Raw genomic sequence first — 14,737 nt, forward strand, 5'->3', positions numbered from 1 at the left:
GCTTCATGGTATTTGTGGGTGGAGAGTTCCTATTATTCCCTGTCCCAAACATAATCTTTATGTGGGCATCACTGTCGCACTAGTTTTACAAGCCTTCCCCATCATGCTTCTACTTGTAAGGCTTTGGGGCAGGCACCATTTTTCTCTCTGTCCACCACCAAGCACAAGCTGGCCTAGACTTGTGACTGGGGCAGTTGGATGCTCTGCCAGTGCAAATGTCAGATGTTTCATGGCACATTCACCACCTGATGCATTGCGGCCAAGGGCACCAGCTGCAGTTTCTCTCTCTGCCTCATCTGTAGAGATGGGAGAGGGAAAGTGGAAGTTCTGCATAGCAGCATTTCTCCGCATTCAATTGCCTTGTTTAGTTTCAATTCTTTTTCTTACATTACTAAAATCAGCAGTCTTCTTCTCAAGCAGCGGCTGGAGAGTCGGGGTCATAAAACCCACGTACAAAGTGCTCAGTTCAATTTGTTCTCAAAGTTCTCTACAAATCAGATGCAGTTCCCAGTGAAACCAAAGGAGGTTTAACCAAGGAGCAGTCAGACACAACATCTGAAGAGGCTCCTTAGCCTTGCAAAATCCTGGAAGGCAATTTGAACACAACTGATAGGCAAGCAGCCCATTCTAGATGTCTGTAATTAATCACACATGTTTCAAACAGGGATACAGTTGAATTCCCAGTCCTCTTGGAGTCCAAGCTGGAGAAAGCAGGAGTGACAAAAAACTCAGGCTATCAAGGAATAGCCTTAAAGAGGTAATGCCAGCTGAGTAACAACAGCTCAGCCCTCAACACCTTTAACATTCCAGGTAATTGGGTAGAAAATCTATAGAAAAAACCCTGCAGTATTTGGTGAAAACAGAAATGGGTATTTATATTTATCAGTGCTCTTAGCAGGGTTATGTCTATGATAAGTATGGGCAGACAAAGACACAAAATTAAGAGGATAAATCTTCTGTAAGGAATTTAGTATAAATGGCACATCAGCTTCTCATAAGCAAATAAATAAACAAACAAGCAAATAAGAAGAAGAAAATGAAAAGAGATGGGGCCAGTCTATCTCATCTCTTCCAAGTTCTACTGCTTGTTGTTTTTTTCCTTCCAGTCTCCTTTCTTCCCATTTCTCACCCTTTGGTTTCTGTTTAATACCCTGTTAGTCTTTGGAAGGCTGCATCTTTTGCAAGAGGCTTGGGGAGGGAGCTGTGGCTGCAGCCTTGGTACAAGCTCAGTAGATCCCATTGCTCCACCGAAATCTGTTTTCCTTCAACAGCAGAGCTGTTAAGAGGAATTGGTACCAGAAAAGCATTATCTAGCATTACTATTCTTCTCTCTTCCCTTCAAGCCTTTAGCAACAATTGCAGTTTCCCACCTATTTCAACTAACTTCTTTTTTCCCCCTGAAGAAAGGATAGTCATTAGCATTTTTTGCCCTGTCAAATTGTGCTTTTCTTGTAAAAATTCTTTGCAGCTCAGGGAAAAGCATATAAAAAAAGTTATTGTTAACATGAAAGCTCCACTTAATACTTTACATTTCAAATACTGTAACTGGCTTTTTCCCCTCCTTCCCCTTTCACTGAATCTTCAGTACACAGCTTAAACATCATTAATAGTATTCGTTGCTATGGTGTTGGGCAGCTGAGGCCTCTGTACTTGAAATCTGGAGCTACACTTAATGTTGTACAACAGCAGGGTCATGCCAGCACCTTTGGCTTTGACCCCATTTTTCCCAGTAAAATAAAAAGACCGTGTTTTCATCCTTTTTAGTTCTTGGGACAGAATTTTTTATTATTATTTTTTTAAACTGCAATGAGAAATGGGAATGTGAGAGAGGGAAAAGGAAAGAAAAAACACAACATTTTAATAGACCCAGTGGAACCCTTTCAAAAAAAACTCTGACTGTTACAATCTGTTACATCAGAAAAATCACGAAGGAGAATTAAAAAAAAAAAAAAAAAGTAAAATAAAAATAAAATGAAATAAAAAAGATCAGACCATGAAAAGTTTCACATGAGATTGTTTCTCATTTTCCCAAGCAGCTAAACATTTTAATAAACTAGGAAAATGAGACCGTAAAACCACAACATCTGACAGCAAGCCCCAGGGGCAGGAACCATTCCTGAAACTAATTTTAACTCAGGTTTTAACACTGATCAGATTTCAAGAGGAGAATGTCCCCCTAAGCTGTTTCTCTGTTCTTGGAGAAGCCTTGGTTTCTTAAGTTGACTCTGAAAAGCAATTTTCTTCGCAGTGCATTACTGTCACAGGCACATCAGGACCTTTCTGTCATTCATTTCTCTACAGCCCAAGAGATGCCCTGTCCAGACATCTCCTCAGTTCTTCAGATCAGCTGAGGCCAGATTCCAACAAGAGCTTCCAGCTTCTTCACAGGGAACTGAGTCTGCTGTACCAGCCTCTTCTTCCCAGGCACACAAATCGCATTGTGCTTTGGCTGACACTGGGATATCTACAGTATCGACTGGCATTTTCACTGCAAGACTCAATTAATAACATAGCTGTGAGTTGAATGAGGATAAAAGAAAATATCCGGGTAGCGTAGATTTGTAGAACCACAGATTGGTTGGGTTGGAAGGGACCTCAAAGCCCACCCAGTCCCACCCACCCAGTGAACAGGGATGCCCCCCACCAGCTCAGGCTGATCAGAGCCCATTCCAACCTGGCCTTAAGCACCCCTGGGATGGGGCATCACACCTTCTCTGGCCTGTGCCAGTGCCTCATCACCCTCTGAGTAATGAGTTTCCACCTAACATCTAACCTAAATCTTCCCTATTTTATCTTAAAACCATTCCCCCTTTTACTAACACTATCACATCATGTAAAAAGTTGGTCTACCTCCTGTATATCAGCTCCTTTTATTGCTTCTCGTGGAAGCGTTTTTCATCTTCTGGTTAAGTTCAAACAAAACCATTTGCCCTCTGGGCAGGACTATTTTATGCTGCACCAATTGTCTGATACCTGGGTTGTCTCTATTTTGAGCTCCATGTCTCACATAGCTGCGTGAGATCAGCGCTTTGCACTTCTCCTGGAATGGTCACTGCCATTACGTAGTTCCTGTCACTGCTCAGCATGAATTTCCAGTTCAAAGATGTTGTGCAAGAGAAGAAAGCGGGGTTTATGGCTGCTTCACAAGCTGCCTAAAGCTCACAAGAACGACCAGGCTGGAAAGCAGCTCCACAGGCCCCCTCTTTCTTCTTCATCGGTAATTAAAGTGCTCATTCATTTCTAGGTCCCTCTTTGATGAGGTAGAAGGTCTTTCTGATGCCTTTTCTTTATGCCTTGTGCAAGCTGCATGGGAGATGCTGGTGTCTGAGGGGTGAGATGGGATGGAGAAATGGGGTGACCAGTTTCCAGCATGGTAGAGGCATGGTGATACTCCCCCTTGGCTCTGCCAGCCCACCAGCAGCAGGCTTAGTCAGATCAGCAGCATCAAAGCTGAGCAGCTCTTTGGAGAAAGGTCACGTGTCCTTTCAACCAGAGATTACAAGAATCTCTCTCTGATTCCAGCAGTCTGTTCTGAAACACTCTTTAAAGAGAAATACCTGATTGTGGTGCTGTCTGCCATGTAAAACAGCCCCTTTGCCTTCCAGCTTTCCCTGCATCACTCTCCCCCAGCCATTTATTCAAGTGTACAAGCACAAAATGGTGCCAAAGTTCATTCCCCATTGAGTGGAATTGTCTAGCTTTCATGGCAGGATCTGTGCTGAGAAAAGGGTTTTACATAAACATGCAAGAAAGCCTGTAGACTATTTGGGCTGGCTCCTTCTCCCTGTTGTCTTTAGCAGGGACAGCAGGAAGGCAGAAAGCTTCTCATAGCATCTGGAAGAAAGAAATGCAGAGATAAAAAGCTCTTTGCCCTGCAGTTTCCATTCCTTCATGACTTAATTTTTTTTGGTCAGGGCACAGAGAAGATTATAAAGCTGTAACCTCTAATCCGCTCCTGAGCGCTCCTTCTCCATCTCTTCCTTTCTCCTCTCTTACAGCCAATTCTAATCCTCTATGTCTCCTCTCTCACAGGTAGGAGTTGGAGTCTAATCTCAGACGACAGGTTGATAATTAGAGCAAAAGATTATCCTGACCCCATATCAAGAAGGTAAAAAGAGAGGAATAATGCAGGGCCATACAAGATCAAGCTTTCAGTGTTCAGAGCAGCAAACATTCTCATCTTCTTCTCTCCTCCTGTGTTCTGCATTTCATACTCTCTCCCTTGTCCCAGCCAAGGAGTGATACTTGATTTCTTACATTTCTTGCCCACCACCCCTGTGATGGCCAAGAGCTGTGTTATTTCAGCACTCATTCAGCACAGAAATGATCACATTTTCCATTTCTGAAGGGAGAGTAGAATCAGAGTTTAACAAGGCAGAGACTCAGCCAAGGGGCTGCAGCTGGAAACAGTAGGAAATGGGAAAAGCCCAGGCACATACAGAGAAAGAAGTCTCAGAGAGGCTGAAGCCAAGGCACACTTCCAGTGGTGTTTGGTCTGGCACTGGGTACCCTGATCCAGCACCTTTCTAATTCAATATAGTGAAACCACAACAAGAAGTGGGTCCCATCTCCACCCACATGCCCAGCAGTCACCACCCAGTCTTTAATCTGTTCAGGGAAGCATGCTGCTCTCGTAAGCATCCCAGCACAGATGGGAAGCCCATCCACATGTCCAGCCCATGCACTGTATCCATCTGTACCATCTTCAGTACAGATCTCTCTTGTCCTGTACCACTGGTACTCAGCAAGGGCCAAAAAGCTCCAAGACCACTGTAGGTAAGGGGAAGCTGGAAGCACCAAGCTTCTTCAGTGCCTCTTCCCCTAGATGTACAAGGTGAAGGGATGTCTCCAGCACCCACTGTAGCTTGGGCATTACCAGCCAACAGCCTGCAGGCACCAGGGGGTATCAGGATAGAGATGGCAGTGGAGGGATCGAAACCTGCAGGGGAAAGAGTGAAGGAACGTCATGTGGCAGTTTTTACTGCAGAACAAGTTGGGGAATGGAGGGTTTCTCTCTTGTGTCACATCCCACATCAGATGCTCACACTGTGTTATGGTTCTCTGGGACTGGCTGCTCATCTTACAAGGGCTTTATTTGGCAAAGCTGAGCAGCCAAGCTTTCCTCCAACACCTGAATCCTGCTATGGACCGTGGAGCCCAACTCATTGCTCACCCTGATCAATTCAGTGAGATGGGGACTGCACCAGACCCTGCTACCCTGCTCTGCAGATGCCCTTTTAGTTGAACAGCTGCTTCCCACCCCTGCTGTCTCCAGCCAGAAGCTTCCTACCCATGTTCTGCAAATAACAACTTCAGGTTTGTTCACTCAAAGCACAGCAAGTAAATCAAAGAGCACTTTTATTTGCAGTCATCCTGAAGCAAACCTTTTTCTTTTCTCCCTTCAATTTTCTCAGCAAAACAAAGAAAGTAAAATAAAGCAGAATTTCCTCTCCTGAGTTTAGAAGAACATTTCAGTTTCTGTCCCAGAGGTAAAAGGTTAGCTTGTTCCTTTTCTGTATGAAATGAATAGCAAAACTTCTGGCTCAGTAACTGTTCAAATAAAATATTATAATACTTATTTTCTTTCCTTTCATCCAAAATGTTTTGCAAAATGTGTGTCTGCAAATATCCTAATGTTGGTGTGACCCTCACCCAGTAAGACCTATGACTGCAAGGCTTTTGTCCCTCACTCCAGACCTCCTGCCCCCTATTTGGCTGCTTGCCCCTGCCACCCTGCTGTCCTACAGCTCAAGCCTCAGCAGTGCACTGAGCACTCACACCCCCTACCTTGAGGGATCTTCCTGAGGTGAGAAGGGACCACTGAGTTTGATAACGTTGAGCTTGTTCTCAAAGACACCATAGCTGAGTGTGACCTGAAAAGAGAGGCAGAGAGAAAGGAGCAAGGAGGGTGAGGTGATGTGTTCAGCTATCTGCTTTGAGTGACAAAATCTCCCATTCTTGTTCCATCTCTGGTGGCTTGGCCTCTACCTTCCCATTCTCCTCTCCTCCTTTCCATGATGGAATATTGTAAATGCCCCCAGCCCTAGTGGTAATAAAGGCCAGGCTGAATGGACCTTTGAGCAACCTGATCTAGAGGGAGGTATCTCTGCCTATGGGATGATCTTAAAGGTCCCTTCCAACCCAAACCATTCTATGGTCAACCACGTAAAGTCACCTACACCACTTGTTATATACCCATGCAAGGCAGACATGGTACAAAACCCTTTCCCTACCAGTAAGCAATTCTCCTCATTCTGATACCATGATCCCTCCACGTCCTGCCCCCATCCTCCACTCACTCCCTCTACACATGCTACCCACCACCAATCCGCTGTGAATGGCATCTGTGCTGTAGGCAACATCTGCTCCTTATTGAAAGGAAGCATTTGTTGGCAAAGTATCTTCAAAAGTGCAGACAACTATTTTAGTTCACATCACTGCCACCAACTGGCTACATACCCCCCTTTTTCCACTTCCCCTTCCTCTGAAACATGCCTCTTGTTTTGTTCCAATTGCTCACCTGCTGCGTGAGATGAGAGGTAGGGATGAGCTGCAGATTCTCCAGGTGGGAGTGGAAGAACATGTTGGGCAGCAGCTGCCCACCAACTTTGCACTCAATGATGTAACCTATGGTGCAGTCGTCTGGCAGACGGATGAGCTCTGAGGTGCTCAGGAAGTTCTTGCCACTGGAAGAAAGCAGGGCTGCATAAGTTATGTAAAGGGGCAGGGCTAACATAGGTAACCACTTCACTGAAAATCAGAGTAAGCCTTGAAACAAGGCAAGAAATTTCTTAGTCCTACTGCAAAGATGTGGGAATGTGTTTGCTCTTCAACCATGTACAGCCATGCTGTCCCACCAATTGCTCAGTGCTATCTCTGATAAATAAAATCACAGAGCCATTAATACTGGAAAGACCAATGAGATCATCCAGTCCAACCATCAACCCATCACCACCATGCCAACTAAACCATGTCCCATGTCATCATCACCACCACAGGCATAGGTTGATGGCTGGTCTGGATGATCTCATTGGTCTTTCCAACACTAACAACTCTATGATTCTATATGTGTCACTTGAATTTTACTCTGTATAACAGATCATTATCCTTTCCAGATCCTGCACAATGAATGTATCAGGGTCTTCATCTAAATCAGTAAAAACTGGACCAGGAGTCACCTGGTGTGGGCCGGGTCTGTCTTTCTGGGTATGCAAAGATTTGGTTAAGGCTGGCACAGATGATTCCTGTTGATGTTTGAGCATACAGTCTGTAAGATAACCTAGGGCATCCAGAAAAACATCATCACATAGGTTGGGCTAATACATGTCCCCAGGACCTACTGCCGTTCCCTGTGTATCAACCCGAGGAGATGACCACGGACACTGTAAGCAGCTGAATAGAGCTGAAGGTGGGGGAACAGGAAATTAGATCAGGAAGGAGACAGAGAAGGTTGGAAAGAGACAGAGCTTAATCTGAGCACCTGCAAAAAGAGCCAGAAAACGCTGAAAGAAAAAGGAAGGAAGGTTGAGGGATAACCAAAAGCTGGAAGGAGTTGGAGGTCTGTGTCATCATGTGATAATGTTTACTGATGTGCCTGCTCCTGTCTTTCTTTAATCAGGTGGGAGATCCACGCACTACACCCTTCCTCCAGTCCCACACGCTTTTGGAATTGAAGCGTGTGGCTCTCATCACCCTTCCAAATGTCCCTGCAAACATCACATATGCAAATCCAGATCTGACACTGGCATAAGTTATTGTGTGTCTGTGTTCCTAATCCCAAAGACTCACATACCCAGTGACTGCACAGCTTACCTGGCCCAAGGCATCATCTTCCTTGCCAGCTTGCGACTGATGCAGAACCCAGCTCCTCCTGTGGCAAACCAGAAGCGCACAGATTTCTGGAGAGAAACAGCAGAGCAAATCAATGGCAGAGGCTCAGATGACACCATGCTCCCTGAGCTGGGAATGCTACAAACACAGCTTTGACAGAGAGATAAACAGCCTTATTGTCACCCCCCAGCTGCTGCCCAGTAAAAGCACCTGTTGGCAACACAGTCCCAATTCTGATCTCCTCATATGGCTGGGAAGTCAGGATGAGCAAAGGCTGCTAAGATGGCACTCTCAACCAAAGGGAAAAAGAGCCAGCAGGAGCAAGGAGACCACTGGTCAAATCACAGCATGTGTGCTAAGAAAGGTTAACTGGAAACCAGAGCTGTATTGTGCCAGCTGGCCCATTTGGAGCAGCCAAGCTCGTGCAGTGGAAAGTAGGCTGCCCAAGGCAGGCAGAACTGTTGGACATCACCTTCCTTCCTCAAGTGAGATTGGAATGAGTCAACACATGCTACCATATTCAGATGAGACCACTGAGTTTTCAGCTGAGATGTCTTGTTCTTGGGGCTCTTCTCTCATCAGTGTAGAGCTATGGGCAATGAGTCAGAGCATTAAAACCAATCCCCAGCTGTCCCACCCTGCCATAGGCTGTACCGTCTGGTTGTTAGACAGTGTTTCAGAGGCTCGAATGGGTCGGTTCAGGCTGGGTTTCCCAAGATAGACATCCTTCATTGCAGAGTAGGAGGACAGGAGCTTCAGGAGGGCCTCAGGGTTCAGATAGTTGTCATCATCCAAATGGCAGAACCAGCTGAAGAGAGATAGGAGGGAATATACAAGAGATTTGCAGTAAGGAGGTGCCAGCACCCCCAAGAAGTACACTTTCACAGCAGCCCCAACTCACCTCTGGTCACTGAGCAGGAATGCGTCAAACTCCGCAGCCATCTTGCAGGAGAGAGCTGAGTGGCTGTGCTCAGTAGAGCAGTTGGTGAACACCACGTGGCCACCTGTGGGAAGGGAGAAGGCTGTGGCTTAGGGCTCAGCCATACAGACATGGAAAGGACTTCTGGGCAGGAGGGAAGAAGTTTGCCCACAACCAGATTAACTGTGGTCCCTCAGCCCAAGCCTGCTATGACGCTGGCTTCACCTCCCACCTGTTTAACACTTCACCTCATCAGCCTCAAGACATTCTCTCCCTATAAGCCTTCTTGGAAGGCAGTTCCTTGATTTTATTTTTGCTTCTCCTCTTCACTCATATAGATATCATCATATAAGGGGACTTATAAGAAAGATAAAGATTTACTAGAGTTTGTAATCACAGAATCATTTGAGTTGGAAGGGCCCCTTAAAGGCCATCTAGTCCAACTTCTCTGCAGTGAACAAAGACACCTACAGCTAGATCAAGGTGCTCAAAGTCCCTCCAGTTTGACCTTGAATGTCCAGAGGGATGGGGTATCCACCACCTCTCTCGCAACCTGTTCTAGTGCCTCACTGTCCTTATTGTAAAAAACTTCTTTCTTACATCCAGCCTGAATATCCTCTCTTTTAGTTTGAAACCATTTTCCCTTGTCCTATCCCAACAGACCCTGCCAAAGAGTGTGTCCTATTCTTTCTTACAGCCCCCATTTAGACACTGAAAGGCTGTTCTCAAGTATCCAAATTAGAAGACATTTGGCCTCCAAATGATAAGACAAGGAGCAAGGGTTTTAAACTTGAAGAGTGCAAATTAAATTGTACATAAGAAATTTTTCACAATGAAAGTGATGAGGTGCTAGAACAAGAGAATTCGTGGACATCATTACCCATTCTCCTCTTCAGGGCATCGTCTTCTTCATCTGTGAAGACATATGTCTGGGGAGATGAGAAAAGGACATTACCATCGGGCATTGGAGGTGATGCTTCTACTGCATTTCAGGCACTGGGCAGCAGATGAGAGGAGGGATGGTGGCTACTCTAGTCCTCTCCTTTTCCACTAAAGCCTCTCTAAACCCTCACAGGCGGTGTATGCAGACTCTTACAACCACCATTACCCCCCATGTCCTCCCACTGCTTCATACTGCTTCCTTCCAGTGGCCTGGAAGGGCCTGGGGAGCTTGCTTTGCTCTTGGATTGTCCTGGAGTCTGATCCCTGCACTGAGCAGAATCAGCATTCCTGTGTCATCCATCACTCCCAGCCAGCATCATCCCTGCTTGCACTGCTTTACTTCCTCCTGAAGCTTTGGAAAGAGGAACAAGAGGGCCTGCAAAACTGAGAGGCTGAATGAGGCCTGGTTTAGGTGTCAATTAGAGAAAAAAGAAAGCACTGTGGGCAAGCAGTGCTCAGGCTGAAAGGAGAACATCTGTTTGTGTGTTAAGTATGCTCAGCCCCCTTCCACTTTCCTGCCTCCTCCTTCTCTTCCTCCACCCCCAGGCTCTCTAATCCCCCTCTGTGCCATTATGTGGCACATCTCCCCCTCTTTGGGTCCAGGCAGGGATCACAGCTCACAGAGAAAAGCTTTCCTCAAGCAGAAAATGAGCTTTCATGAAATCTAAAAGGAGGTGCAAGCCTTAAACAGCCTCTCCACCAGCTGCCTACAGGCTGGTTAAACACTGCACCTGGGCAAGGACAAAAGGAACGAGGCAGATGGACAGCAGCTCCTAGAAGCTGTCATTGCTCTGATGAGACATCCTTGTTTCTACACCGCCCCATATTCACCGAGAGCTTGGATTGGGTGATGTGCCCTGCATTAGCGATGTGTGGGAGATGAAATGATCTGAACACACGAGGGAGGTGATGAAGGGCCCTCCGAGAGCACCCAGTCAAGCAGAGATGGCAGAATGGACAATCTCAAACATGCAAGCTGTGGTGAGTCGGTGAATTCCTCTCCTGTCAAACAGCTGATTGCAAAAACTGAGTGTGCATACAGTCCTACCATGCCTTAGCAAGATAAACCCTCTTAGTTTAAACCACTTTTAAGGTGGTCATGGGACTGGAAGCAATTAGCAAAGTCTCAGGTGAAGGAGTCCTGAGTCAGGTGACTGTATCTTAATGTTCAAACAGTGCAGGAATTCCCAGCAGCATGGGACTCCCCTTGCCAGCACATCCAAAGGCAGAAATTTCCACTACAACAAACATTTCATCTTGAGAAAACAATTCTGAAACCACTGAAACTTTCTGACATGTTCCAAAAAATACCAGAAATGTTTCTAGAAATGACTTGCTTACAGTTACAAAACCAACCAGAAATCATGTGCCTAATAAACTTCATATCTCATTGCCTATCTATCTCCTTTCTATTTATGGAAATACTCCGAAGCACTCACATTCCCCTAGATGCAAAGGGGACTGTTTACTTGCAGACACCTGGCATACTCCTGTAGGTATCCAAGGCTCATGGCCACCTTCTCTGGCAGGTAGACCAATGGACTCATGGAGCTGCCATTCTACTGAACCTTCCCACTTGCCTTCTGCACCTCATCTTCTCCAACACCATTTCCCCTGCCAGGGGTAGAGGGAAATCACACCAGGAGCAGGCTGGAAGACATCCTTCAGTTCTGGAGCAGAGAAGTGGGAAAAGGTGTTTCATGGGCGCTAGCAGTGACATGGAGCCACTGATGTCCAGTGGGTTGAGCCAACAGCACTCTGTGAACTTAAAGTGCCCATGTGATGGGTTAACGTAATGTTTTGAGGCTTCTTCAGTCCATATTGGGAAGTGGCCCAAGCAAGAAAAACAAGAAAAAGGGAATAAATATGTAGAACCTGACAGCCCAGGACCACATTGATCTCCCATGTTCACAGAGTATTCCTTCCCCAGGAAAAAACAGCCTCCAAATGCAAGCACATCAACAGGGATAATGGTACAGCTGGACAGGAAACTATTCCCCTGCTCAGAGAAGAGATTCAAAGTCAATGGTGTGTTCACAACATTGAAAGTATGAAAAAACATTTCAGGGTGGATCATTCCAAGTCTTCATTTCCATTTGGAAATTGGAATTTGTTTATATTACCAAACAAAATGCTGTTTCAGACCAGAAAACTAGACTTATCTCCATCAAAATGTGAAGAAGCCAACAGGGCCAGCAACTTCAAGATGTTATTCAGCCCAGACAGTCCTCAAAATACTTGTGCTTTGATAAAGCTTTTTCTAATTAAAATACTTTTCCTTGACAATTTGGCTCCTGCACAGCCTCTCCTAACAATAAAAGATCACAGCTGGCCCTGCCTCCTGTTGCAGTCACCTAAACCTGGCCTCTGAGGTCCAGGTTACTTCCTCCAGGAGGGCACAGTGCAGGAACCAGCTCTGAAGCCAGGCTTGGTATCAGGATCATGGCCAGCTGATGAAATTTCCACACTGGCTGTATTTTTCTGTTGTTGACATTCATGTATTTCTCTTTGCCTCCCCAACCCTACCCTGCCCTCGAGGTCATGAAGTATAAAAAGCCAAAGAAAAACATGGAAAATTGAGCGGGGCTGGGGGAAGGAAAGTTCTCCAAAGAACTGTTGGGCTAAGAGAAGAAGTGCATGTAGAAGAGGAAGCAGGGTCTCTCAGATGCCTAGGACAGACAGGAGCGGAAGCGTGCCCGAAATAGGCCGTGATTTCCTGTGACTACCACAGCAGCACCAGAAAGTGGAAAATCACCCTTACCCAGAAAACCCTGCACCGCTTCAAGCGCTCTCCTACCCAAAACCTCCGCCCCCACCTCCCTTCTCCGTATAGGCCTGAAGTCATCTTGTTACATGCAGGCAGAGGCAAAAGGAAAAGAAACCCTTTGGGGACAGCCACAGGACTTGTTTTGTTCTTGAGGAGCAACTTGGTGAGGGGGGAGAACACAGAGCCACCCAGGAGCAGAGCGGCACAGCTCCATACCCTGCAAACTCATTATCAGGAGAGGTTGTGGAATGTCTGTTCTGCCTATCTGGGGTGTCCAGGGCAGTCTGTGGTGTTAGACATAATGAAAGAAAATCCCCTCCATCTCAAGCCAAAGGAGTTGGGGTTGCGTTAGGTGATGATGATGCTTGCTAAGAGCACTCATAAAATCATAGAATCATGTACACTCTCTGTAGCCCAAGTCCACATGCTTACCTGCTCTCTTGCCCGGGATATCCACGTGTCCAAGAGCAGCTCCATTCTGCTCTGGTGAAATCTCTTGGTGGTCTTCACAGCTATGAAAACATCCCCGAGGGTCAGGTTTCCTTCAGTCTTGTATTCGTCCAGAGAACGGACTTGCAGGTCCTTCTGCCCAGTCCCACCACCTCCCTTGGCATCCTCTGGGCTCTTGTGTGTTTGTTGCTCTGGATTCTCCAGCATCCACTCCCCGAACCCTGGGTACCCTGAGGTTTCCTGAGCCCCACGGTGCCGTACAGAGAGGAGAGCCACACCAACCAGAAAGACTGCAGCTCCGGAGAGACCTCGTATGAGCCGACGACCCATGGCTTCCAGACAGCCCAGGCAAGGACAGCTTCAGCCAGCCCGTACCTCCATGTGAATCTCTCTGCTCTTCTGCAAGCCTTTAGAAGGGTGAGATGAACTGAGAGCAAGGTATGAGTAGGATGTGGCCAAGAATTTGGATAGATTAAGACCAGCAAGATAAAGCAAGGGGAATTTCCACAGACCGAAGGCGCTGATCATCCAGCAAAATGGGGACAAGTGATGGGAAAACACTCCGAAGTGACTGGTGGGTGGCTGGTAGAGGCTGTCAAAGGGACAGCAAGAATTCTTGCTCCTGGTCGTGAGGATGTGAGTCCTTGGATGGAGGCGGAAGGGTCAGGAGAGGAGATCAGAGCCAGTGGTGGGGTGTCCGGACAAAGACATCACTTCCTCAGAAGACAGCAGCCAGTGTATCCAAGCCATGGGCTCATGGGGCTGGAGCAGGGCTGTGGGAAGGGGCTGCCTGGCCGTCCACCTGCTCCCTCTGTGTGGCTGGGTCCCTGCCAGCCCCCGGTCCCGCCTCCGGGCATGGGGCGGAGCGCCAGCCCCCGGGGGAGGAAGAGGATGGAGGGGGGAGGATGAGAGGGGGCAGCCCACAGGCTGAATGCGGATTGGCTTCATCTACTGCGCCGGGTCCCCTGGCTGGGAGCACTCCTAGGTGACGAGCAGCTGATGGGGAAGGACAAACCTGTTGCTTGAGTGGTTGTCCTCTTCCCCCGTGAAAGCCCAGCCCCTGCGGTATGGGAGGGCACAAGCCCTGTGCAGCGTTTCGCTGCTACAAGGACATAGGGAATAGATGCAGTTTCAGGTCAACAAGATCTCACTAGTCACTGACCCCACGTCTGACACTCACCACAGCGCCAACCCACTCACTTTTGAAAGCACCTTTCCCATTGCCCCCTGCACCCCAGAGCATGGACCACTGCGTTTGGGGAGTGTGGACTGCCCCATGCCACTTCTGGGTCGGCCACCTTCAGGCTACTCCAGCAAGCACCTGAGGGGCAAAGAGATGTAACAAGCCTTGGATGGGGCTGGAGCCCACCCCCACCCCAGACTCGGTAGAGAGGCAAGTAAGGGAACAGCAGGATGACAGCGCTCCACATAAAAATCAGAGCGCATCCTTAGGGAGCTGCAAGCTGTGGGCATCGAGTCAAAGCACAGCAAAAGAATAGCAATAAAAGGGTGAAAAAGGGGTGAGCAGGGAGAGACATGGCTCCCTGGGTGTGCCACGTGACAAAGACCTTCTCCATCACACCTCCGATTCTCGGTAGTTATAAAAGGAGGCCAGGGCAGGATCAACTGACAGGTTACTCAGAGGAGCTGTGGGTGCCCCATACCTGGAGGTGCTCAAGGCCAGGTTGGATGGGCAGCCTCACCTGGTGGGTGACAGCCCTGGTTGGGGCTGGGTGGGCTTCAAGGTCCCTTCCAACTCAAGCCATCCTATGATTCTATGGCTCCCAAGCACCCTGCAGCACTGCCATCCCTGGCTCAGGAGGTCTTCT

General features: G+C 47.5%; 1 protein-coding gene across 1 annotated transcript; it reads right to left on the reverse strand.

The window, feature by feature from the left end:
- Positions 1–1,757: 1,757 nt before the first annotated feature.
- Positions 1,758–13,756, reverse strand: MFNG (MFNG O-fucosylpeptide 3-beta-N-acetylglucosaminyltransferase). The gene is made up of 8 exons (XM_015862577.3): positions 12,891–13,756; positions 9,630–9,678; positions 8,732–8,834; positions 8,485–8,638; positions 7,813–7,898; positions 6,521–6,686; positions 5,788–5,873; positions 1,758–4,939 (listed from the first exon to the last, which is right to left on the reverse strand). The coding sequence occupies exons 1-8, from the start codon at positions 13,236–13,238 to the stop codon at positions 4,873–4,875; spliced, it is 1,059 nt and encodes a 352-aa protein (XP_015718063.2). The 5' UTR covers positions 13,239–13,756; the 3' UTR covers positions 1,758–4,872.
- Between the last annotated feature and the right edge of the window lie 981 nt (positions 13,757–14,737).

The sequence above is a fragment of the Coturnix japonica genome, chromosome 1, assembly GCF_054131305.1.
Source record: "Coturnix japonica strain WE chromosome 1, WE-NBRP24, whole genome shotgun sequence".
Classification (NCBI taxonomy): Eukaryota; Metazoa; Chordata; class Aves; order Galliformes; family Phasianidae; genus Coturnix; species Coturnix japonica.